We start from the raw sequence: 26,502 nt of genomic DNA, 5'->3' as shown, positions 1-26,502 counted from the left end.
AGATGGATGGGTGAGTGATGGGAAGTTTGTCAGGGCCCAGATCACTTACAGGCGTGTGCGATGTCTTCATCTGTTTGTACATGTCTCTTGGGGCCCACTGGGCAATTACATTTCCCCATTTCAAATAGAGTCCTCTCCTAGGCTCTGATTTGATAGGAGAACGGGTCATTCCTTTTAATGACTCCGACATCTGTCCAATTATACTGTCTGCGCTGCTGCTTAATCAGAGGCATGTCACGATGGGATGGGAGTTCAGAGGATGGGGAAAGGTCTCTAAATAGTATTTTTTTTAAGGCATATGGAAGGCTTTGACAAGTGTTGTGGACGTCTGACCCTTAAGCCATTCCACTTGCTTAAAAAGGGAACAAAAGAAGCAGCCAAGGCTGGCGCTGTGTAAGGCTGCTTAGAGATGGATGTCTTTGCTTAGCGAGCCTTTGTCCGTTCTTGTTACAGTGTGACCCTGATCAACCCCAGCTTGTGATTTTGCTAAAAGATCTTGTGCTGCTGTGTCTGATGAATGGTACCAACTTGTCATGGTTTTCTGATAAACATTACGCTCTTTAGCACTAGCCAGAAATTACTGCAATGCTCTATACCTAGGAGCTATTGTTTCAAGCTGTTTTTTAAAGTTTAAATTTTATATTGTAACAGAGAACAGAAAAAGTCATTGAAATATATAGCAGTGAGAAAGAGAACATAAGAGCTGCCTTACTGGGACAGACCGAAGGCCCATCAAGCCCTCCAACAGTGGCCAACCCAGGTCCCAAGTACCGGACAGAATCCCAAAGAGTAGCAACATTCCAGAGCTGAGATTGTGATGTCATAATGCCGCATTCCACCAATGCCTAAGAGCCAACCTCACCAGTGATGTCACAATGGCTTGATTGTCCTAGACTTGGCTCACATAAGAACATAGGAATTGCCGTACTGGGGCAGACCGAAGGTCTATGAAGTCCAGGATCCTGTTTCCAACAGTGGCCAACCCAGGTCCCAAGTACCTAGCTAGATCCCAAGACGCAAGAAAACGCTTGTGTGAGGTTACAGCAGTAAGGCGGACAACCTGCTCTACTCGTTTTTCCCCAAAAAGGACCATAAATCTTTTTGTAAAACACCCTCTTTAACTCTTTTGTAATCCGCCTTGAACCGCAAGGTAATGGCGGAATAGAAATCCTTAATGTAATGTAACATTCCAGAACAATGTTAACATAGCAAGGGCCACAAAATAGTACCTGGTGGGCCGCGAGTTTGAGACCACTGCTGTAGACCATATGTGGACTTGAGAGCTGCATGGGAATGGGGATTGTGGGAATCCTGTAGAACCTGTGGGTATGGACGAGATTACCATGGGATTTCTGCAGGGATGGAAGAAGTTGTTTTGTTAAGCTATGCTAAGATTATTCTTTATTCCATGTTTTCTCCATAATACACGGAAACTCAGCAGCTCCACTCATCCAGCTCTTCTTAAAGGCATGGTCTATGTCCCACAGAACCCTTAACAAGATCCTACTAAACCTTCCTTCAACAAAGAATCTCCAATACAAGCAAATTTTTCACCAGAACAGAACCCAACTATACCACGTTCTGGAAAAAAACTGAAAACCTACCTCTTTGACATTTGACCATCTCAGATCTTCCCTTGCCCAAATGTTCCCCCATGTCTCTTCCCCCCCTTCTCTCCCTGCCTCTCTCCACTTTCTCTCACTTCTCTGTAAGTCGCCTTGAGCCTGCTTACGGTAGTTATGTATGACGCAAAAATAGAAGATTAGATTCTGCACAGATTGTAATAAATAAACTTCAAAATTCAGAAAGAATAACATTTTTTTTAAAACGCCACTTAATTACACAATCTCTTCACCCTATTTATCAAATAAATGTTATAGGATCTGGATGTTCTCATTTGAATTGATAAACTATTCCAAATCTTTAAACTCCGATAACTAAATCCCTCCTTTACAAAGCCGTACTATACTATCCGCTCTTATCACAACCTCTGGCAACGCATTCCAGAGCTTAACTATTCTCCGAGTGAAAAAGTATTTCCTTTCAGTCTTTGTCATTTTTGACGGAGTGAAAAATCAATCCACTTGTACCTGACGGGATGCTGAAAAGTTCTCAGCCCAACCAAGCAACTTCCTAAATTCTGACCATTATTTTGCCACTGTAGCTGAAGAGTGTTATCTTTTGGTTAAGGGCCAATTTGCAGAAACGTAATTCTATGTTTTGACATTGTTTCAGATCATGGATTGAACCATATACGTCATTCTCTTCTTGGTTGGGCTGAGAACATTTCAGCACTCCCTTGCATGTAGCTCCTGGTATTTGGACAATTTCCTGGAGGAAAAGTCCATAGTCTGTTATTGAGAAAGTTCAAGTTTATTTAAAATTTCTTATACCACCTAATCAAGCCTTCTAGGCGGTGTACAAAAAACGCCAAAACAATGCGCCGATTAAAATACAATATGAACAAAGACAAACCAAGGGAAATGACAATTTATAAAGACATTGACAAACCGGAACAAAAGGGAAGAAGGGTTGGAACTACAATTGATAGAAAGAAAGAAAATATTCAAGGGAAAGAACAAAGGGAGGGGGAACTGAAGGTAGAAACCTTTCCTGAATCTAAATTGTCCTTAGAAGGACGGTCTAAGTTTCAAAAGCATCAAGGACAAAAGAAGAGAAAAGCATTTGTACATGTCAGCCTTGGAAAATGTGTTTCTCAATTTCTATTACTACAATAGGTTTTCTCTATAGGTCTGGAATGTGTTTGTTTACTGGAGCACCAAAGGGCTCTCGCTCTCTCTCTGATCCCCACTACCTTGAGGGAGATGGCATTATACGGGGCCCATTCAGTCCAACGAAAATTGCTGGCAAGAGAGTTTCTCAAATGGATATAGAAAGATATCAGAAAGAATTTGAAATGTATAGACTCAGTGTGAGTGTGGGCAGTCCACCAATTTGAATTTTGGCGGAAAAGTCACTTAGTCTCTTTTTTCATAGAATGGAAAAGTCTCTGGTGAGTTTAAAGATGTTCTCCCCGCGAAGCTGGTTACATGTTCTCTCAGGGTTTCCGCAGCTGGCATTGTGCTTGTTGCAGGTTTCCAGGTCTCGCTGTGCCTATACGGTAGAAACTGACGTTTCAGCCATCATGCTTTGGCTTTCTTCAGGGTATGCTTTGAGGTGTGCAGTTTGTCCTTGTAAATAATGGGTTCACTTTCCCACTAAAATTCAAATTTCTGACCAACCCACTTTTCCACCAAAATTCAAATTAGTGGACTGCCCTGTTCCCAATCAGATCAGTGAACCCACTATTTACAAAGACAAACTGTAGACCTGACAGCATATCCTGAAGAAAGCCACAGCAAGATGACTAAAATGGTTTCTACCTGACGAGAAGCAGCGAGACCCAGAAACCTGCAACAAGTAAAACTGTGTCTGCTCATTTTGCTCCAACCCTAAATACGGCCTAATTAACGTCTAGAGATCCTCTCAGGTTTAACCTGTTTCAGCTCCTTAACCTGTCCCCCCTTTCCTGGATATTAAAAATCTGCCTGATAGTCTACTGGTTCAATCCTCCACCCACTTCACAAAAAAGCATTAGTAGTCTAGTGGGACCATCCTACTCACCAAGCATCGCTTTGCCTAGTCTCATCAGTTCATGTTGCCATTTGAGGAAGAAATCATCTTACATTTATTTATTTATTTAGATTTTTATCCCGTCCTCCCAGTAGCTCAGAACGGTTTACAAGTAAACATTCACAATGGAGTGAATTGGACATACAAGATTATACAGTAGATTTAAATACTTGGACATACGAGACTGTGCAGCAGTGTAAATATAGGGACTATACAGCAAATTAAGAACAGTAGTTTAAATATAAGTAGTTTAGTTTACATGGCAGCTTAACCCCTCCCAGTGCATCCCAAAATATACCACTTGTGGTATCGTACTGCTATTTTGCTATGATGCCACTGGAGGCAGGAATGAGTGGGACATCACCCTTGCATCATTTAAGGTACTGGGCCCGGGGAGCCTAGGCAAAAGGTGGCAGGCAAGGTTGGGAGTCCCATTAGATTAGCAGGTATTTCTTTTTAAGTGGAGGGAGAAAGGGACCCATCAGATAATTTTTTCAAGGGTTGGGGCAGGAAAGGAGTTGGGGTTCAAAGACACCAGTTTTTTTTAGGGAGACTGGGAATAGGTGTTGAGTTGGGGGGAAGTGTTAGGGCATTGGGTCAGAGAACAATATAAAGATCGTGGCATGCTTGTCGGTGCCTGAGCCAATCATCATGACATTTAGCAATGAGCTGTGGATAAGTCCTGAGAGTTTAACGTGGCCCTAATTTGCATGATCATTGATTAGCGTGCTGCGATATTTCTTTAGCACTAATTTTGTGGCAGAGTGAGGCTTCCTGCATGGGCCCCACTGTGAGCCGTGATGCAAAGTACATGGATACTTCTATTCAAGGGCTTTGCGTCAGTTCTCAAAGAGAACTTCCATGAGCGCTTTCCCTCTGCCAACTGCCAAAAGAAAATGTACCCATGGAGATTTTAGGCTGCAAATACTGTGAAAAATAACAAGTAGTTTTGAAAATGCAAAGCATGGACTAGATTCTGTACGTGGCGTTCTGAGATGGGTGCGGTGCTATAACAGTGCATGCATCTGTAGTGAACGCCCCAGACCCAACAATGCTTCTCACATGGCCACACTTCCTTTTCATTTGCATAGTGAAAAATGCGCTTAGTGCTTAGTGAGATGTATGTGTAAATACAACATGTTGCCCTATAACACCAATAATTGATGTGTAGCACTGATTGACTCATTACTCAAAATGTGTACATAATTTTGAGTGCCATATATAGAATCTGAGGCGTCTGTCTATCTATCTATCTATCTATCTATATCTATATATATATTTTCCTGAGGGTAAAAGAAGGCAAATTGTTAAGATCTGCAGGCAGGATGGATAAATAACCATTTCCTCAACTATGATCAGTGTAAACTCAGTTCCTTCAAATAGCAATTCTGGAAATAAGAGAAACGTTTTGTCTGAGGTGTCCAGAAAGATAAGCTGCCCGACTGTATTTGTGTGTGTAATTGTCCTTGTTCAGCGTCACTGATCTGATGGGACAGCTTTCATTCTCACTTTCTTTCCTTCCTCTTTTTGTAGCATAAAGTCTTGGGTGGATAAGATGCAACATGACCTGGTAACTCTGGCAAGAACAGCGAGCGGTGTGAACCAGCTAGCAGATGTGAGTAGCAATCTCAGTCGCCATTCTTTGGAAAACCACATTCACTTTCAATTTGCGCAGTTCATGCTAGTTGGTAGGAAATCTCTAGAAATGAGAAATGGTACTTTAATATTCACTCTAGAGTGACAGCATGGAAACAGCCAACAAAATTGATTTCCTTTTCTGGTTCAATATTTGCTGATTTTGAAAGCTAATATTTATTCAGCTACTCTGTGTCTAAGTTGGTGCGGTGCAGGTTGAGATGTCACCAGAACGGCCCAGCTGTCCTTTGTATTTGGAGAACAAGGCCTAGACAGGTTCAGAGGCAGTTGCAATGTGGACCTCTGGCCTGAAATGAAGAAGGACCTTTTGGAGATGTGTATCCTCAGCTGTACTGTGGATATAAGAGATTATATTCCAGCAAACAGAAGAGTGAGTGACTCATTCTCTGGTTGTATTAATAGCAACATACAATGTACTTCCCAGAAGATTGAGTGGGAGAGGCAAAGTTTCATAGACGTGATTGATTTCAGCTAGTGTACAAGGGTATTACAGTTGGGGCTGTGTTCTGCTTAATTCCCTTTTCGCATGGCTTCAGTAACTTGCATTTTAGACTTAATTACCGTGCCAGATCTGAGCTCAAGGTGAGTTATAATCTGGTTCACTTGGTAGGTCCCTTCTCCAGTAGGCATGCAATTTAAGGGGTCTATTTACTACAGTATGTTCATGATGGCAATAGCATAAGTTATCAATCAATAGCACAGTTTAACACAAGAACATTGCTACCCAATGTGGCTCAGTACTTTTTTAACAGCCATCATGCAAACATATATACGAGGGTTCTTCAAAAACTTTCCTCACTTTCATATTTTCGCAGGAAATGGTTGGGGCGGGAGAAGTGGTAAGAGGGCGTGTCATAGAATGTCACGTGACTAATCGGGCAAGCTAGCTCACCTCTGGAAAAGTGATGTAATTTGCTGTTGAAATATTTAATACGTAGGGTTTAAAAAAATAAAAGTGCGGAAATTTTTGAAGATCCCTCTTACAAAGCAGTTCTTCAGTCAACCTGAAGAACATTCCTCCAAAAGTAGGGTAACTTTTCCCTAGGAGCCCTGAAAGCCAGTGCTGTCAGGAAGCAAGTTGAAGGGCTGGAAGCTTTATAATAAACTAAACTAAACTAAACCTTAGGTTTGTATACCGCACCATCTCCATAGTCGTGGAGCTCAGCACGGTTTACAGGAATTGGGATGAGAAAGGAACTCCAAGGAAAGGATGAAGATCGGAGGAAAGAAGAAAGTTTAGAAGACTAGGATATCAGAGGAGGAGGGAGTGTTACATTTTTGAGAAAAGCCAGGTTTTCAGATGTTTACGGAAAAGTTGGAGAGAACTCAGGTTCCGAAGAGGGGAGGTAAGGTTGTTCCAGAGCTCGGTGAATTGGAAGGGAGGGAAGTCCCCAGCTTTCCTGGATGGGAAATGCCTTTTAATGAGGGGAAGGATAGTTTCAATTTTTGGGTAGGTCTGGTGGTATTAAGATTTGAGGAGTTCCAAGAAATTGGAATAAATGGAGGAAGGATGCCATGGAGGATCTTGAAAGTTAGGCAGATGCATTTGAAGTGGACTCTGGAAATTATTGGAAGCCAATGAAGCTTGGATAGGAGCGGTGAGACGTGATCAAATTTACTCAGGAGATCAAAGTGTAATAAATATCTAAATCCTGCTCCACCCCCTCCCCATCCCAAAACTCCCCCCAAATCAAACATGCTCATTTTGCTCCACATCTGAAGATTACCTTAAATCTAGCTGAATAAGGCTTTGGACTGCATCTGTGCAACCAGAGCTATGTGGGTAAATGTATGTGGTGAAGCCAGAAAATCCACGTCAACCAGCTAAATCAAAACCTGTCACCAGAGACTCAATTTTGCCCCCCTCAAATCTGCACATTCTGTCAATTTAACTCAATTTAAGGCACCTGTCTTGCACCTATGGAAGCACCTAGGGTTGTCTGAGGATGCCTAAGTCCACTTCTGGCGTAAATCACACCCACACCGGCCTCTGGCATCCTTAGGCGTGCCTAGATGCTTCTGTAGGCACATGAATGGCGCCTTCAGTTTAGGCGATATTCGCTACATCGATCTATAAAAAGAGTGCATTTCGATCAGTTAGTTAGATGGCGGTTGGATACCTACCGCCACCTAACTTTGGGATGCCATTACTAGAATCCGGGTCTAATTTTATAACATGTATTCCTCAAGTATCAATCTCTGCCACACAGAGAATCCCAGTCTTGAATTTGTAAAAAGTGAATACCCTTGGAACTCACGCAAAATCCCTCATCATACTGAAGACTGCCTGAGCTGTAGTAGTAATCTGTTACCAGTAGAGGTCAGGCTGCCAAATAAGAGCAACAGAAACTGGTCCTTAGCAGTAATGCTGTGAACTTTACTGTTAAGGGACTGTGGCAGCCTTTTTTGACTCAGAGCCGAAGGAGTGGGCATGGTCTGGCACCCAGTTGAATCCAGTGATCCTAGTAATACCAGGGATTAGGGGGAATAGTATGCCTTGGGGGATGTTTGGGGGATCAGGCAGTCAGACCCTCCTCTTCAGAGTGTAAGAGCTCCATATGTTCTAAACAAGGAGAGAAACCTTGCAGCACATTTAGCTCAGACTTAGCTCTAGCAGTCTAGCCAGAGTCTCCTGGGCAGTCTTGTCATGACTGGTGTTCTAGAATAATCATTGACCAAATAATCAATACACCCTGATGGATGGGCTATTTATCTTGGCAGCTAATGGCATGCCTTAAAGAAATAGCCCAAAGCAATGTCAACAGGCCTCAGGCGAGAAGGATGAACCTGACCACAGGGAATTCCGCGGCTTCAGTCATTATTTGTGTTACATATGAGATCTTTGAACATTCTAAATAGTGAAATTTATTAAATAGTTCTTTTTCTTGTGTTTGCCAAAATCAGACCTCTGGAATCAAAACAGACCTATTACCATATGGCATATCGTGGCATGGTGGGACTTTATTTTACAAATCTGTACTTCACTATTGATAATCGAAATGAGACATGCCAAGATTCTACAGGATTGGCTAAGAAGCACATTAGACAGAAAAAGAAATCCCCCTCCCCATTCATGTCAGTGCCCCCTCCTTTGCTATTCATGCACAACATCTCTCTTATAAAGTCCTTCCAAATAAATCCTCCTCTGTGGCCAGAATCGCTCTCACTCCAATCCCATCTCACTTTCCTCTGTCCACATCATGAAAAGGGGGTTAGAGATAAGAAGAGGGGGGTCCTGAAATGGCAACGAAAATCAAAAAAGTATCCCAGGACAGTTCAGGTTGTGGTGGTGGTGTGTGTACTAGTCCCACTGACCATCGGTAACTGACCCCTCAGGCATTCCTTTGTTGGGTGTGAAACGTGGCCATGTTGGGATGTGATTTTTCATCTACCTCTAAGTTTTGGGGTGAAGGAACAGCACAATGGTTAGAACAGGGGAGTGTGATTTGGGGCAAGTTACCTATCCCTCCATTACCTCTGGTACAAACTCATTTTGTGAACTCTCCAGGGACAGGTACAAAGAATGTCTGAATGTACCAAAAACAGGTTACAAAAATTTGCAGGAGTAAATTTAGGCAACTTTTGTTTTTGAAAGCTTTGTGTCCTTTTGGGTCAGTAGAAAGGGACTATGAAATTTTTTCCACAACTTTGATTATTTTCATGTTCTGCATCATAAAAACTGCAGGTACTTAACGTTGGATTTGTGGTTTCTGTTGTTAATTACTTGGAGCAGGAAACAAAAAAAAAGCCCAAAGGGCCATCAAGTTCTGGGCAGTCAATCTTCAGTTTTATTGGTGGACCCAACACGGGCCTTATTTCGTATGCCCACCTGCGTTAGAGGTCTATCAGTAGAGTGAATCGGAGGAATAATAGTTGAACAGACAAAACCATCCAGATTTATAAATCGGGATCCTGCCATGTCCATGTTGCTCCAAAGCGAAACCCACATGCCTACGTGCTACTAGAGAAGCTCCAAACTGCAGCTATCTAGTCGAAACGGAGCCAATGGTTTGTCTCTCCACACTATCGATGTCCACCCCAAGTACACGCATTCTTGTCACACGTAAGCGAATCTTATGCACAAAAAGCCTTCCTGCAATTGCCCTCGCAGAGTGCCTCAGGAAAGGTGAGGCCCCACCTGGAATACTGTGTGCAATTCTGGAGGCTGCATTATCGCAAGGATGTGCTGAGACTGGAGTCGGTGCAAAGAATGGCCACCCGGATGGTCTCGGGACTCAAGGATCTACCATACGAAAAACGGCTTGACAAATTACAGCTATACTCGCTCGAGGAGCGCAGAGAGAGGGGGGACATGATCGAGACGTTCAAGTATCTTACGGGCCGCATCGAGGCGGAGGAAGATATCTTCTTTTTCAAGGGTCCCACGACAACAAGAGGGCATCCGTTGAAAATCAGGGGCGGGAAACTACGAGGTGACACCAGGAAATTCTTTTTCACTGAAAGAGTGGTTGATCGCTGGAATAGTCTTCCACTACAGGTGATTGAGGCCAGCAGCGTGCCTGATTTTAAGGCCAAATGGGATCGGCACATGGGATCTCTTCACAGGGCAAAGGTAGGGGAGGGACATTAAGGTGGGCAGACTGGATGGGCCGTGGGCCGTGGGCCCTTATCTGCCGTCTATTTCTATGTTTCTATGTCTGCAAACCAGAAGGAAAGAGAGTCAAATTCATATTCCTCCGAGCTATCGTACAGTAAACACTGTAACGTGATCTGGCTGTTGCTAAGATACTGAGATAATATTTTTTTTGAATGGCAGAGAAAATGGGGCTGTAAACTTCTGCCATCTGTTGGGACATAACCTTTTGGTTCTTCTTCTTTTCCAAGCACTTTTTGATTATTACTTTTCATTCTGAATATTCATTCGGTTGGGAAGACATTTTTCTGTTAGGTGCTTTGATTTCTTTGTAGACTCTTTTCTTGCAAACGTCTCTATTTTGTGAGGCCAACAAAAGTCTGATAATATAAAATCTTTCAGTCAGTGGACAATGATGTGCTTTTGTTACCAGAATCCTGGGCCATTTTACAGAGATACATTTGTAAACATCTCCCAGGCATTATGAACATAAAAACATAGAAACATGATGGCAGATAAAGACCAAATGGCCCATCTAATCTGCCCATCCACAGTAACCATATCTGTATTTGTAGGTATATTTTGAGGTGGCATTTGGCTGGATCATAGGTGGAATAGCAGTTTGCATATGTTCTTTATAATGCACTACTTCTATTACGTAATTATTTCTATAGCAGTACCAGACGTACGCAGCACTATACAGAGGCATAAAGAAGAAAACAGTCCCTGCTCAAAGAGCTTACAGTCTGAACAGACAAGACAGACAAACAGGATGCCATGGATACAGTGAAGGGAAACGATTAATCTGCTGGCTGGGTTGGAGGGAAGAGGGGAGTACAGGACGATCAAGCCATTGTGACATCACTGATGAGGTTGGCTCTTATTGGTGGAATGAGGCATTATGACATCACAATCTCAGCTCTGCTTCCCAAAGACTACTACTACTACTATGAATTATTTCTATAGCGCTACCAGACATACGCAGCGCTGTACATAGCCACAAAGAAGACAGTCCCTGCTCGAAAGAGCTTACAATCTAAACAGACAAGACAGACAAACAGGATGTCATAGCTACCATTAAGGGAAACAGTTAATCTGCTGGCTGTGGGGAGTAGGGTTATGGACTGAAGGCTATATCAAAAAGGTGATTTTCAATGTGCTTTTAAACAAGGGAAGGGGCTTGGTGGACAAATTTGGGTAATTTATTCCTATGAATTTATTACTACGAATGCTCTTAAATTATTGTACTATCCAGGCTGTCTTCAAATCACTGTATTGTCAAAATGTACTGTCTAATGTAACCTACTGTGAATGTTCGCTTGTAACCCGTTCTCAGCTCCAAGGAGGACAGGATAGAAATCGAATTAAATAAATCAATCCAAATGTGACACAACAGTGGCATAAATGACTGTCCTTTTATTCAATTGATTGAAATTGATGCAAAGCAAAAAAGCAGCATGCAAATACTTACTATAACTGAGAATAATGTAAGCTGAATCCCCCCACCTCAAAAGGTCTTACTTAAGCCCTCCTCACATTGGACTCACTGACTTGCTCTTACATTCAAGTTAGGTTTTCTTTTTCTCAATTGTTGGGTTGTTGGGGTTTTTTTTTGGTGGGGGCAGAGGTTTCCCTTCTACAACCCCATTTCAGTTAGATGGGCTCCATCTTTAGTTGCTATTTGGGGTCTTGCACCATTTTGTAATGCTTCCACCCCTCTAACTTGGTTACAGGGACAACAGTGAACAGCCAGAGGCCTCGGACTCAAGCGTTTTCTGTAACATTCAATTGTTTTCATCTGCTTTGTTTCTCTTGTGCAGATTTATATGAAATACAAAGACTTATACAGAGTAGAAGCCAACAACGCCCACCGCCTGGTGGAAAGCGCAGCCCGAGAGATTGAAAAGCTACTGAGCAACCGATCCAAAGCTCTGGTGGTGAGTTCCAAATCCCATTCTCTGCTAACCGATTGCTTTCTGTTCCAATGTCTTGTTCAGTTCCAGGAAAAGATGTGTGAAGGAGTTAATTTTTTTATGTAAATTGAATGTTGGCAAGTGAAGAGGAAGTTAGCCTGGTGGCTTGTAGAGCTGAAATTAATATTACTTGCTACATGGTACTGTAAATAGGAATCGCAGGTTATTTGTAGGGTTATTCGATCATTTTCACCCCTCCCCCTTATAAATATTGAAGTAAGAGAATTTAGGGTGGGATTAGGCTCCATCACATGTTTTAAACCAATTGTTCAAACCAAGGGTCCATCTCGGTCAATATCTTGTGTCTTACGGAGGAACACAGTGAGTGCTTAGAGGAAGAGTATTGTATAAGAAACAACACCTCTAGCACCCATGCGGTAGGGAAACATTGAAGCTGGGACGATAACTAGCCCATGATTTTGGAAAGTTATGCTTCTCTTGCCCAACATTGTGTAACAATGACTCCTATAGGTCAACTACAGTAGTTTTATTCTATGAAGAAGGACACTTGTGTTTTTCCTATATAATAAATGTTTGGCAGGTATCATAATTTTAATTTGTGAAGCTGTACATTAACTCATTAGCTTCTGCTTTTGTTTGTTTTGTAAGTAGACTTTTAAAGCAGGTTTGGATGTAAGTGAAAGATAAGAGTTTCTTTTTTTCATCTAATGTGGCAATGTTATTTGTTAGTGCCAAAATGTAAAGCTTGCTCTGAATTTTTTTCTAGATTATTCCTTTCTAATTAAAGAATATAAGTGGCTCTTGACCTGCAGAGCTAGCATAGGGACAGATCTTGTGGTTGGATTCGTGATGTGGTCATCTCCTAAGCCCACTGATGATCCGGGCCAACCATGACTTTCTTGTTCCTACAAAACTAAACCTGCAGCCAATACGTAGATACTATGAACTGAATGAAAATCTTCAGCCACTGCTGTATTAATGACCTCACAACAGAATCTAGGGTCAAGCCCTCTTAAATATGTATACACTGAATCTTAAGCAAAAGGAGGGCAGAGTCCCAGATCCAAGAGCTTACTCCATGTGATCTATAGTGTGGTGACATCAGAATCACCATCCCAGGCAACTCTCAGTTGTGCCAATGAGAAGGACCCTAATGGTTGACAGCAGTATAAAACTCCTTGGACCTCGTTAGGAACAACTTAAACCCTCTTATATAGCGGCGTAGCACCCCTCCCCCGCCCTTATCTCCACCCCACCGCTCCTTCCCTTCCATTCTCCCATACGTCTAATTGTTTACCACCACGAGCAACAAGAACGTCAACATGCTCCTTGCGACCCTGTCGGTTCTCCCTCTGACATCACTTCCTACGCACAGCACACGAATCCAGGCAGACCATGTCAGCTCATTCACAAAACAGAATGATTGAAATCACATGAGCTAAAAACAGCTGATACACAAAAGAGAGCATTCTAGAGAAATACTGCAAACAAGATAAAACTAAAATGATGACATGATTAACTATAGAAATGCTGATGGGATTCAGTAAAAATAGAAGCAATCGATGCTTGTATTTAATCCATGGGGTTGCACAGCCTGGAGCTGAAAAATTCCAAATTGCTCCCTGCGCTGGAGTTGAAGTCTTCTATTGCCGCCCCTAGGATGAATAGGAATCTGATCAAGTACCAAACAGCGTAGTTGAAAAAAATCATGCTTGTGAATGAGCTGACATGGTCTGCCCGGATTCGTGTTCAGCTGACCTGTCACACGATCTTTCTCCTGACAGGGCTGGACATGGTTATAAGCCCCACAACAGTGCTTTGAAAGTTGTGGTTGAAAGCAGCAGTTAGGATCTGCGTACTGTAAGTAGTTGAATGAGCTTTTGCTCTTTTTCAACTTTTAGCAGGTGAGCAATTTCATTTCCCTTTTGGGTTTGGGTTTTGTGTTATAGGATAGCCTGGATTTGGCGCTAAGGCCCTGATCGTCGGCCTGGCCTGTTTGTGTTCAGTGGTTTTTACCATTAATCAATCTCTGCTATTTTTTGCTCCCACCTGCTAACTTTAAACTTGTGCGAAAGTTTTTAGCCTATGATGCTTTGGTGGAAGAGTGTGGGTCCACCTCTCCGTTTGTCTGAGGCTAGCTAGCTTTCTTGGCTTTTGTTTTGGAGTGATATTTTTCAATTTTTGGACTATACTTCCCTCCATTCCTCCCTGTTTTTTGTGGTTGTATACAGATCTTTTGAAAATTGACTCACAAGTTTTCAAAGCAGTTTTGTTTATTGCAGGATCAATCACTTCTGTCAGGTGACAGTTTATCTCAAAATAGGAAACTTGATAGGTAAATGATACATGGTGTACGATATTGCAGAAGAGAGCTGCAGTAGATTAAGTTGGCAAAGCTTCTGCTTGAATTTGGTGTTGTGCCACGCATCTTCTCGTACAGCTAACTTGGACATAATACACCTTTTGAAACATGGATGCCGCCACTAACACCATCTATCAAGGTGGCATTTAGACCCTGGTTCTATAAACCAGGTGCCGTTAAGCGTGGTTGTCAATCATCCGCTAGGCGTTGTTTATAGAATGACACCTAGTGACATCTAAGCAGTCTTAGGCATTGAAAGCTTAGGCACACTCCCATTTAGAACAGGGTATTCTTGGCCTAAACCACACCCAAAATCTGACCCAAATCTGCCCCTTGCCACGCCTACTTGCTAGCAGACACCTCAATCTAGATGCCTATGAGTTGTGCACCTACCGGCAAATTTTTATAAATCATTTTTTTTTATGGTGCTTTCAGTGCCAATTAAGAAAATTAAGTTAGGCACGTGGATCAGCAGGTCACGCCTATCTAAGTACCTAACTTCAAGAGCCGTTTATAGAATCTGGCTCTTACTGATCACATTTAAGCACAGTGACTCATTTCGCTTTAATAAGGTATAGTTTTCATCTATTCACCACCTCATATCCTGCCCAGCCCTGTGTTTGGCCGTTAATATAAAACTGAACCTAGGCTAAGCTACCATGCAGCCTTATCCATACAGTAGCACAAAGTAAGTCTCATTTTAGCAGCTTAGCTAAGCTTGGCAAATAAATCCCACCATTCCTACCTGAAGGAACAGGGTTGGTTTTTTTAGATTAAATTAATTCTCCAAGATTTTCCTCTTGTAGTCCTGATAGCACAAGTGAGGTTATCAGCTAGGTGGCTGGGCCCAATTATCTGATTGATCTACCAAAGTTAATTTTTAATAGGCTCTGCTATCTCTGCCTTCTAATGATCAGACTATCTGAAAATTTTGAAGACCTAGAAATGATTTTAGATTTTTTTTATCAAAAGAGTTAGGAGGAGTACTCAGAGGTCATGACCCATTTGTGACAATATATCATTGGAATATTGCTTTAATTTCTTTTAAATGCAAGACTTCATATTAAAACTTCAATCACCTCCCATTTGTAATTAAATTCCATGCCCAGTGCATAGTAATAATAATAATAATAATAACTTTATTCTTGTATCCCGCAATACCATGGAAGTTCAATGCGGTTAACAATAGAAGAGACTGTACATTTACAGCGATGATACATATTACAGTGTTATTACATTTACAAAGATGTTACATAAATAGCAGTAATAAAAAGGCATATACTAAAGAAGAGACTGTACGTATACAGCGATGTTCCATGTTAAAGCGGTGGTACATTTACAGTGATGTTAAATATGAGGCTATGAAAAGGCAGGGCAATTAGATAAAACAGAGCTTGAGAAAGAGAGGCCATAGTGGCTTGGGAGGGGGGCGTAGTCAGAGGGAATGGAGGCATGTCGAGGTCAGGAGGGTGCAGGGAAGGGGGGAAGGCAGCGTTAGCGGAATTTGTCGAAGAGGTAGGTTTTTAGTGACTTCCTGAACAGGTGGTAGGGTGGAGAGTTGGAGATGAGGGCGGTAAGGCAATTGTTCCATTTGCCCGCTTGGAATGCTAGGGTTCTATCAGTGAATCTCTTGTAGAGGCAGCCTTTTAGGGAGGGAAAGGTGAATAGGTGGGCGTTTCGTGTGCGAGAGGGGCCTGCTATTTCAAGGTGCTCAGACAAGTAGATTGGGGAAGATCCTGTTAGAGTTTTGAAACAGAGGCAGGCGAACTTAAAGATGATCCTTGCCTCTACTGGGAGCCAATGGAGTTTGGTGTAGTAGGGGCTAACATGGTCGTATTTTTTGAGATCATAGATGAGGCGGACGGCCGCATTTTGGACTGTTCTAAGACGTTTGATGGTATTTTTATAGGATCCCAGGTAAATAATGTTGCAGTAGTCTAATATGCTTAATACCAGAGATTGGACGAGTAGACGGAAGGCTTGGTGGTCGAAGTAACGTTTGATGGTGCGCAGTTTCCAGAGGGTACAGAAACATTTTTTCACCTGGGCACTGGTATGGTCATCGAAGGTTAGGGTGCGGTCCAGGATGACTCCAAGGATTTTTATGGTGGGTAAGATAGGGTAATCTAGCCCATTCAATCTGAGGGAAGTGTTTGTTAATTTGTGGTTGGGACTCGCTAGGAAGATTTTGGTTTTTTCAGAGTTCAATTTTAATTTGAGTTTTGAGGTCCACAGTTCTAACTTGGTGAGGATAGATGCGATGAGTTTTTCCGTTTCTGGAGTGAGTGAGGTAATGGGAACAATGATGGTGATGTCATCTGCATATATGAACGATTTTAGGTTAGAGTTTGCTAGGCTTCGTGCCAGAGGGGTCAAGTAAATATTGAATAGGGAGGGGGATAGGGGAGAGCCTTGTGGGACTCCACAAGGGTTACGCCAGTGGTGGGAGAAGGCTCCATTACTGTGGACCTGGTAGGTACGGTTGGTTAGGAAGCCTGTGAACCAATCTATTACCTGACCGGAGATGCCGATGGAGTCAAGGCAGTTGAGCATAATGTCGTGGTCGACCAGGTCGAAGGCACTACTCAAATCGAATTGAAGTATCAGGGCGCTTTTACCCAGTGAGAACAGGTGGAGGAGGTAATTTGTCAGGGCAGCTAGGACGGTTTCGGTGCTATGATTTGGGCGGAAACCGGACTGGGAGTCATGAAGAATATTGTACTTGTCGAGGTAATTCGTAAGGTTGTTGTTGACAAGACCTTCCATGAGTTTTTGGAAGAGTGGTATGTTGGCGATGGGTCTGTAGTTGGTGATGGAAGAGATTGGCTCCTTGGGTTGTTTAGGGATAGGGGAAATGAGGATGTGGCCAAGTTCGGACGGGAAGTGTCCAGTGGACAGGCATAGAGATACCCAATTGAAGAGTTCTGCTTTGAATGATGGGGGGGGCGCATTTCATGATGGTGGGAGGACAAGTGTCTAATAGGCAGTTGGAATTGGCGTATTTAGAATAAAGTTCGAGGAATAGATTCCAGTCAGGATTTACAAAAGAGGTCCAGGACATGTCGGCTATTGAACCTTCTGTGTCTGCTGCGCGTAGGTTGAGTGGGGGATCGGGGCTGTGAGCTGAAAGAGACAGTTTTAGAGTGTGGATTTTGTTCGCGAAGTGGTCGGCTAGAGTGATTGCGGAGGGAGGGAGGTCGGAGGTGGGGCGTTTGTGAGAGTCTATGTCGAATAGAGAGTTAACTAGTCTAAAAAGTGCTTTGCTGTTTAGAGAAGGGGAGTTTATTAGTTGGGAGTAGTGTTTACTGCGCTTATCGATGATCTGTTTTTTGTATTCTTTGACTTTCAGTCGCCAGGTAAGTCTGTCTAAATCAGTCCCTGATTTACGCCAGATTCTTTCATGTTTCCGGACTTCTCGTTTTATGGTCAGGAGGTCCGCGTCAAACCAGCTGTTTGAGGGGCGAAGAGTTTTCGAGCGAAGTTTAAGAGGGACAGTGGTGTTAAGAACCTGGTCGCTAAATTTTTCCCAATTTAGGTGGAAGTTGGGGTCTACGTCGGAGTCGGAGATGAGAGTGTAGTGTGACCAGAAGTCTGCTGGATTAAGATGTTCTCTTGTCCAGATGAATTGCTTTGTATGGATGGGGTTAGGCTTTTTGTCAGGTTGTTTTTTGTGCCAGGCTAGTTCAAAATTGCACAGGAGGTGGTCAGACCAGGGGGTATTTGACCAGGTTTGGTCTGAGAGACTTATATTGGGAGTGGTGTTGGTATTGGAGAGAAAGGTGATGAGGTCAAATAATAATGGCTAATTTAATTGTTCCTGTATCATTAATGTACATACTCTATGAAGAAGCAAAAAAAGGAAGAGTTGAACTTGAAAATTCATAATCTGTTTGCACCATCCTCATAGAAAAGAATCAGATGTTTCTAAGTCAGTCATATATGTTTTGATGATGTCACTTGCTCATCCTTTGGGCTTAGGGTGATGGTAGGTGGTGAAAATTTGCCTACTGTGGATTTTGTTAAGGGATATGGTGAGAAGAGTTTGAGGTGGGATAGTAGTTGGGTTGTGTCAGCACTGAATGTGGTACTTCAGTTGCAATATTATTTACAAAAGAGCTTGTTTTGGTAAGTAGTGATTAGTGGTGTTGGATTATTTCATTCTCTTTTGTGTGGGTCTAAACAAAGAAAAATCCAACAGGTCTGCAGTAAAAGGCAGACACCAAAAACAAAGAAAGGCCTGCAGAGTAGAACATACAAGGTGCAGGAATCTTTATTAAAAGTCTATATAAAATAGTAATCCATAAAATATGGCGCTCGTACACATGGAGTGCGGACTGGAGTGTTTTTTATGGATTTTTATAAAGATTCCTGCACCTTGTACGTTCTACTCTGTAGGCCTTTCTTCGTTCTTTGATGTGGACCTGTCAAATTAGTTGATAAGAAAGCTTCAAGTTGCTCAGCATCTGTTGGCCTAGTTTCTTCTCAAAACACCAAAGAAAAGTAAAATGGATCCTTCACTTTGATAGTTACCCTTATTGCTAATGTGGAAAAGTTGATCATTACTAATAAAAATTTTTGATCTAAAAAAAATGGTTGACCCAATCGCTTGGCATCTGTTTGTATGTCATGTGCCTCTTTGGTCTTGGAATGTCCCAGTCTGGAGGTTATGAAAAAGGAAGGGTAGAAGAAAAGGGCATCGAGGATATGAGCTGTAGAAGAATGGTTTAAGGGGGAGAGATCAGTTTGACAGTTTGATTTTAATTTCCTACAACTTTTGGCTCTAGACCCTCCCTTGCTATTTTGTTATACCAGGGAGGGAAAGATTACATAGAGGCCCGTTTACTAAAGTGTGGTAAATTATTTTGCATTTACCACATATTCACGGTCAAAATGACGGTATGTTCAAAAGCTGTGCAGTAACTATTGGGAGGGGGATGTGTGTGTATGTGGGGAGGAATCTATCATTCCCCTGTAGTTACCACACAGACAAGTTCACTGCGTTGATGCCAAGCATGGATACACGCAGTGGCGGACCGCTCCGGGTGCACGCCTTAAAGGACGCTTTCGCCACTCCCACCAGCTTCCTAGCCTTTTTTGAACTGTAGCAGTGTCGTACCAAGGGCGGGGTCAAAAAATGATGGGCCCCAGGTATCACATACCCAAGGTACGCCACTGGATACCTGTATCACTTCCTAGGGTGGCATTAGCTGTACCCACACTACCTGCACATTGGACAGCATACAATAATTGCAAGATGCAGGTTGTATCCGATATCTGCCTATACCATGCTATGTGGGATTTTTTAGTGCACTGGCTGTTTTAGTGTATGGTAGCCATTATCACATGCTAAAACCTGCACTAACTACTATTTAGTGGGCTATAGTAAAGGGTCTTCAGTCTCTTACTGCCTGGTCACAGGTTTCAAGAGGATCAGGTGAAGATTTTCAATGCAATGCTGTATATGGTAAATTCTGTATATCTCTTGGTTAGCCTCATTATATACTCATAACCAACATGTGCTCCAAATTTCATCTGTCTCATTTTCCCTGAATAATATATTACATTACATTACATTAGGGATTTCTATTCCGCCATTACCTTGCGGTTCAAGGCGGCTTACAAAAGATTTATAAACGGGGTTACATTGGGAGAACGATTGATTTACTAGAGTGGTAAAGGGTGGATCTTTTGACATTTCTTGAGTTGTTAAGAGTAAGGTGGCTTACAAAAGATTTGAAAGGGGGTAACAATGGAAGCACGTTTGTCAAATTTAGAGTTATTAAGAGAACGTGAAGTTAGGGCTGCTTCAGGAATTTCTTGAAAAGTATAGTTTTTATTTCTTTTCTGAATGTCTTGTAGTCGGGGGTGGTCATCAGAAGGTTGGAGATCTGGTTGTCCAGTCATGCGGCTTGAGTGGCTAAGAGGCCGTCATGTAGTTTTGATCGTTTTACTTCTTTAATTGGAGGAGGTATGAATGAGGAATGCATTTTTCTGTGTCTGGTTGTGGATGCTTGGATGAGGCGGTTGTTCAGGTAGGATGGGCTGTCTCCGTTTAAGGCTTTAAATAACATGCAGTAGAATTTAAATTGTATTCTTTCTTGGATTTGTAGCCAATGTGAGTTGATGTAAGCTTCTGTGATATGGTCATGTTTTCTTATATGCTTACTTAACCTGATTAATTATCAAATACTCATTAAAGATCCAAATCACTTTGGCTATTCTTCTCAGGGGTTTCTCAATATCACTTTCAAACTATATCACCCCTCACTTTATGTATTTAGAAGATGCTCCGCTGGCTCCTTCTTCATGCATTCACAGCATGAGCTGCTATTGTCATTGGATCCTTCATAATAAACATTTACACTTTATATTATGTGGTAAATAGACAATTAGACTGACCTAATTGCAGCTTTGATGCAGCTAGTCATACAGTGTAAATAAATTCCATCTCTATTTACAGAAAAAGAAAATATTCACAAATATACATATTTGCAAGCAATAATCCCTTCAAGTATACTGAAAGGTAAACAATGCTAAAGCCCACATCACAGGAGAGGATGAGAAAAGACAGGAAATCTCTAAAGAAAACCAAGAGAAACAAATGTTAACTAAGGAGAGTACATTTTTCATGCAACTTCAATATTACCAACCGAGCCTAAAAGGTCAATGGCCATGATTTTGCAGAAACGTTTTAGGATATGAGGATTCATAAAAAATATATCAAGTCCCCTGATAAATAATATAACACTAGCCCCAAGGACTACAACTCGGCTCCCCTTAATTTATCTTCCATTGTATTTATTTATCTATTTAAAAAATGTTATATCCTGCCTATCCTTAGGTGGCTTTCATTTCAAAAAGTACATAAAATTCTAAAAGAAATCTTAACAAAAACACTTTACAGTGACAGTACATCGAGAAAGCCTAGATTAATCAGATACCATACAGGAATTGGATAAAGCCCTCACGTCAAACGTGTTTGTTTTAGGAACTTTTCTGGATATGATCTGGTAAAGCATTCCGTAATCTTGGGCCTTCTACTAAATAAGCACAAGTCGTAGTCAACACTGGCAATGAAGGCCTGTCCACATTAGAAACCCGAGTGACTAAGGACTAGATGCACTAAAGCTAGCGATCACCACTAAACCTGTTTTCACAGATTTAGTGACGATCACTTTTACTGACCCGCTGCACAAAATGGCCCACCGTATATTTTTCCCCTCAATCACCTATTTTCCGATCTGGCCATGTAAATTAGCTAAAACCTCATGCAAAGTAGTCAAGCGATTGATTCACTAACATCACTTGGCTATTCCCCCCCCCCAAAAAAAAAAGGAGTTTTAGCGATCGGAAAAACTGACTCTAGACCCAGTGGCAGAAGGGAGTGGGTATCCCTCCTGCCTTTTTTTTCAGGAGGAAGAGGAGAGGGTAGTGGATAATTCAGGAGAGGCCTCCATTGGCAGGAGGGAGTGGGCATCCCATCTGCCAATTCTCTCTCTCTTGGGAGGGGATTCCCAGTGCCGCGTTCATTGGGGAGGGCCATCATCAGTGGTGGGTGAGAGTAGGGGATGGTGGCACGGGGGTCCAGGACTGGGTAGGCATCCCCGCTGTCATTTTCGCTGCTGTGAGGGGATTGTGGTGCCAGTTCATGAGGGGTTTTTGGGGAAGGCCAGCAGCAATGGGGGCTTTTTTCTTTTTTTTTAATGGGGCTGATTGTGCGTGTGTAACACAAGCACAACATCTGTGCCATTAAAAAAAAAGAAGCCCTAACAGCAGTGACAGGAGGCTGCTTCCCCTGTCACTGCTGTTAGGGCTCTGCACATGTGTCAATCGCTCACTGAGTGATTGATCTCTTGGATTTGCATATCATTTGCATGCAAACTTGGTAGTGCATCGATCACTCGTCCAGAATCTGCCAACAGCGATCCAGTCGGTATCTTTAGTGCATCCAGGCCTAAGTTCTGAACATTTTTTCAGCTTGATTCATTCCGCTACTTAGTTTTATCCAAGTTGGTAATGGAGATCAGAACATTCACCTGTTTCAAGCTGCTTCCACGTTCAACTGCTGAATTTTGCAAACCAATGTACAAGAAGAATCATCGAGGGTGCCATAGAGTGTGTAAAAATGCTGACGGGGACACTGCAAAAATGTGTATCCCTATTATAAAAAGGGTAATTTACATATAATTTTTGCCCTGTCCATACATACTCAGAACATTGCCCCCCTTGAAACTGTGCATCCTGTGACAAGCCTGCGTAAAAATAGACACCCTAAAAGTGTATTTACACATATAAGAACAGATGGTCTATCAAACCCAGTATCCTGTTTCTAAAGTGGCCAACCCAGGTCCCAAGCACCTAGCGAGATCATGTAGAACAGGAATGCCAATCTTTTGGCTTCCCTGGGCTGCATTGGCCGACAAAAAAACGCTGCTGCAGGACAGAGGAAGGAGCCGGCAAGACAGAAAACATCCGGGGGCAGCAGAGGAAAACACTGCATCGCCCTCGACTGGGGCCGCATGCGCATTGTAGAACTTACACCATTTAAATATAGCATTGCTTCACAAGGATTCTAAACTGACCACTTTAATGTGCGAATTACTGGATGGGTGCAGCACCCTTTCAAAGATTTTTCTGCCACATTAGGGGGAATTCTTGTGCTCTCTCTGTAGATGAATTTAGAGCTAGATACTGAATTTGCAGCTTCTCCCGTCTAGTGCATTGTGTAACCATGGGAGCTTTTTTCCCCCCACTGCCTCCATGAGAAGGCTCACGCTTCTATAACTTGTCATTCTTTGCTGTCTGCTCTGTTTGGCCTCTAATCAGTTAAACAAGCCAAGGTGCTACTTGAGGAGGATAATTATGGTTCTCAATAGAAATGACAGAGTAATGTCTGCTAGATGGTACTTTTCCTGCTGGAGAGAGTATCAAAACGCATGCGGAGGTCATGGAGTCTCTTCAGAAAGACCCCATCCAGAGATAATGATACAGCTGCTTGCAGAACAGATGAGATAAGAAAGCAACCTAACAGTGCATCAACTTGTAGGAACAGCTGAGAGAGGCATTCACAGCCAGCAGCCCAGTTAAAGCGGAAATGTTGTGGTTCTGTATCTACAGACTTTTTTCTGCCTGGCTTGTTATGGTTGTAAAGAGTTTTTCTTTGTCTACTGTTTTTGTAAGGAATGACCATTTATTATTTAAAAGATTTGTGGGATTCTTACAATGAAGTTTCAGGTTTTATTAAGGTTTGTTGTACACGCAATGTCAAATACTTCAATACGTAAAACATTTTAAAAATAGGGGACAAAACAAAACAGTTTTATACAATTAAATACAAAGTATATACGTACAAATCAATAACTGGTACAGAAGGTGAGGTGGATGAACTACAATCTTTAAAGAAAGAGAAGAAACATTTAGGGAAAAAACATCTGGTGGGTAACAAGAAGGATGCAGAATGTAGAGAATATTTATTTAAAATCTCTGACCAATCGGGTGCTTCCCCCCACTGCATCCTAGGGTGGTGCTTCTGTCCTCAGGACACACCCACCCCGTCAAGTTTCTGAAAATCAAAGAGGCAGTGCATTTTTATTATGGATATCCTGAAAACCCAATTGCCCCTAGGATTGGGTAAAAAGCACTGTTTTAAGGGTTTATAACTTGTAAAATTAACCCAAAGGAGAGGGCCTGGAAACAGGAATTTGCATCAGAAGGAGTCAGAGGGAAAGCCCAGTGCAGGCCAGAAGCAGCCTGTAAGTAAGACTGCAACTGGTGTTGAAGGAAAGAAAAGTTGTTTGCTTCTGAAAAAAGATATAAGTGGCAGGGGAAGGGTGAGAGTAAAAGATAAAAGAGAGAGATGGGTAGGGCAAGGAAGGGAGGGAGAGATGCTGGACCGTGCACTGGGAAGGGGAGGGGCAACACATCTAAATTCAGATTCTTGGGTGGTCCAGATGTCACAGTTTTCAAAGGTTCAGATCCTCAGGTGGTCTGGATTTCTGGCATCAATGAGCATAACAGCAAAAGTTCTGGAAAAAGTAACCCCCCCCCCAAAAAAAAAAAAAAATCGCTGAAAGAGTGTTATCTACTTTACGGAGAGGGTGGTGGATGTCTGGAATGCACTCCCGAGAGAGGTAGTGGAGAGGAAAACGGTGACGGAGTTCAAAGAAGCGTGGGATGAACACAGAGGATCTAGAATCAGAAAATAATATTAAATATTGAACTAAGGCCAGTACTGGGCAGACTTGCACGGTCTGTGTCTGTATATGGCTGTTTGGGGGAGGATGGGCTGGAGAGGGCTTCAGTGGCTGGGAGGGTGTAGATGGGCTGGAGTAGGTTTTGACGGAGATTTCGGCAGTTGGAATCCAAGCACAGTACCGGGTTAAGCTTTGGATTCTTGCCCAGAAATAGCTACGAAGAAAAAATTAAAAAACTTTAAATTGAATCAGGTTGGGCAGACTGGATGGAACATTTGGGTCTTTATCTGCCATCATCTACTATGTTAATATGTTAATATAATGATGAATAATTCTGCCCAACTGTCAGATCCTGATCACTGATTTACTTGTATGTAAATGACTATGAGGGTGTGATTTTAATTCTATTCTTTTGGTGCCACATGACCATATCATGCATAAATATTTATTTGATTGAATTAAAATCCTCTCTCACTTTCTACAATTGGTGATCTGCTGTGCTTGCTTCGTAGATCTTCTGCCTCTCTTTGCATCCTTCTGTTCTGGTTTCTTATGACACTAGTTTTGTGCATACCGTAACACAAATGAACCTCAATCCTAGTGTGTGGGCTGCCTCAAATCTTGTTCTATCTGGTCAAATATAAAATTGTTCAATCATTAAATTTTAATTTTTTAAAAATATATATTAAATAAATGATATTATGATGTGTGCTCGGTGCTCCGACAACTGGGTCAATGTGAAAAATGACCAGTGTAGAGAGGAATCAAGTTCTTAAAATCAATATAAATGTTATAAAGGAAGTGTAGATGTTTCTACTTATATTATTAGGAAAGATGCAATGGTTCCACAGTGCCAACTGTTCTTGCTGGAAAAATCCCCGTATAAATATCTGTAGATCTCATGTTTAGCTGATTTGGTATAATTGGGGCTTGTTGGTTCCTAACTTCACCTCTAGTTGTAGCAGGTTTCTGGGTCTCGCCGCATCTATGTAGAAAGAACCAACGTTTCAGCCATCATGCTATGACACCAGCCACGGAAGCCTAAGAGAACATTTCATCCCTGGTGTCGGTGAAAACAAAAATGAAGTCAATACAAAATCAAAAGTTATTCAAATCATTATTACCTTCCTCAAATGCAATCCAAAACATGATTTGAAGAATCCACTTCAATCTAAACAAACTAGCCTACCACTATAACCATGAAGTGCATCACACTCTTCTACCACGGTCTCAGAACTGGAGCCTACGCATGGTATTTATATCACAAACTCGAGTGATCAGCGTAGCAATTTAGCTCCCTGCTCCAATCATTGAACGCTTAGGTTTTAAAACATATAAACTTTAATAATTTAATTTTTAAATATTTCCTGTAGAAAACTTTTTTTTTATATATACTTTTAGTTCATTTTATTTTAATTCATTTTATAGAAAACCTCACTATCAGTGCAAATTTGTATGCACTATTAAAGATTTGAAAAGATGACAAGCTACTTATCTTTAAACGGCGCTTGTCTCTGGATATGTTTTTTTCAGCAGTGCTCAAATAGTTACACAAGCCAGTATTGCACAAGCCGACGCGGCCAGCGTTTCGCGGACTCACTGTTTGTCCGCTGCTTCAGGGCCAGCACTGCAGCATTCAATTAGCATTCAGTTCCAACGTTGCTAATAGTTTACAAAGATTAAGCAAAGGTACAAATTGATTGACTTTAAGAGGGGAGGAAGAAAGAGGGTTAAGACATATGCGTAGGTACCTTATGTATCGGTATGAAACAGACTCTATCTCTCTCAAGATGGCTGACTTATTATAAAATTGCCCTCCACGTGTGCAATATGGTCTCCAACCATAAAGCTCTGCTCAGTTAGAAAATCTTAAACTCTGATCACACTCAGTCCTTTGAACCTGTGAGAAAGTGATCAATCAGTTAATGACTGTGGTACTGCTTGCAGATGGCTAATTTCTATACCTGAAGCAGAGATTCATATGAAGTATGGCCAGGACTATAAATTCAAGTGTGAGCCCAATTTAATTGAATTATGAACTAGATAGTGTCCTTAATTGGGGGCTACTGTATATACTCGAATTTAAACCTAGATTTTTGGGCCAAAAATGGGGGTCTCGGTTTATATTGG

General features: G+C 41.9%; 1 protein-coding gene across 3 annotated transcripts in view; it reads left to right on the top strand.

Moving 5' to 3' along the window:
- The window catches only part of CACNA2D1 (calcium voltage-gated channel auxiliary subunit alpha2delta 1), a 520,381-nt gene that overhangs the window by 72,540 nt on the left and 421,339 nt on the right, over positions 1 to 26,502 (top strand). For all 3 annotated transcript variants that reach the window (XM_033958928.1, XM_033958927.1, XM_033958929.1), the window contains exons 2-3: positions 5,167 to 5,248; positions 11,704 to 11,820. In XM_033958928.1, coding sequence (XP_033814819.1) covers positions 5,167 to 5,248; positions 11,704 to 11,820 — 199 coding nt within the window. The remainder of the gene's footprint in view (positions 1 to 5,166; positions 5,249 to 11,703; positions 11,821 to 26,502) is intronic.

Source organism: Geotrypetes seraphini, chromosome 9 (genome assembly GCF_902459505.1).
Source record: "Geotrypetes seraphini chromosome 9, aGeoSer1.1, whole genome shotgun sequence".
Classification (NCBI taxonomy): domain Eukaryota; kingdom Metazoa; phylum Chordata; class Amphibia; order Gymnophiona; family Dermophiidae; genus Geotrypetes; species Geotrypetes seraphini.
This window is presented reverse-complemented; position numbering and strand designations above follow the sequence as displayed.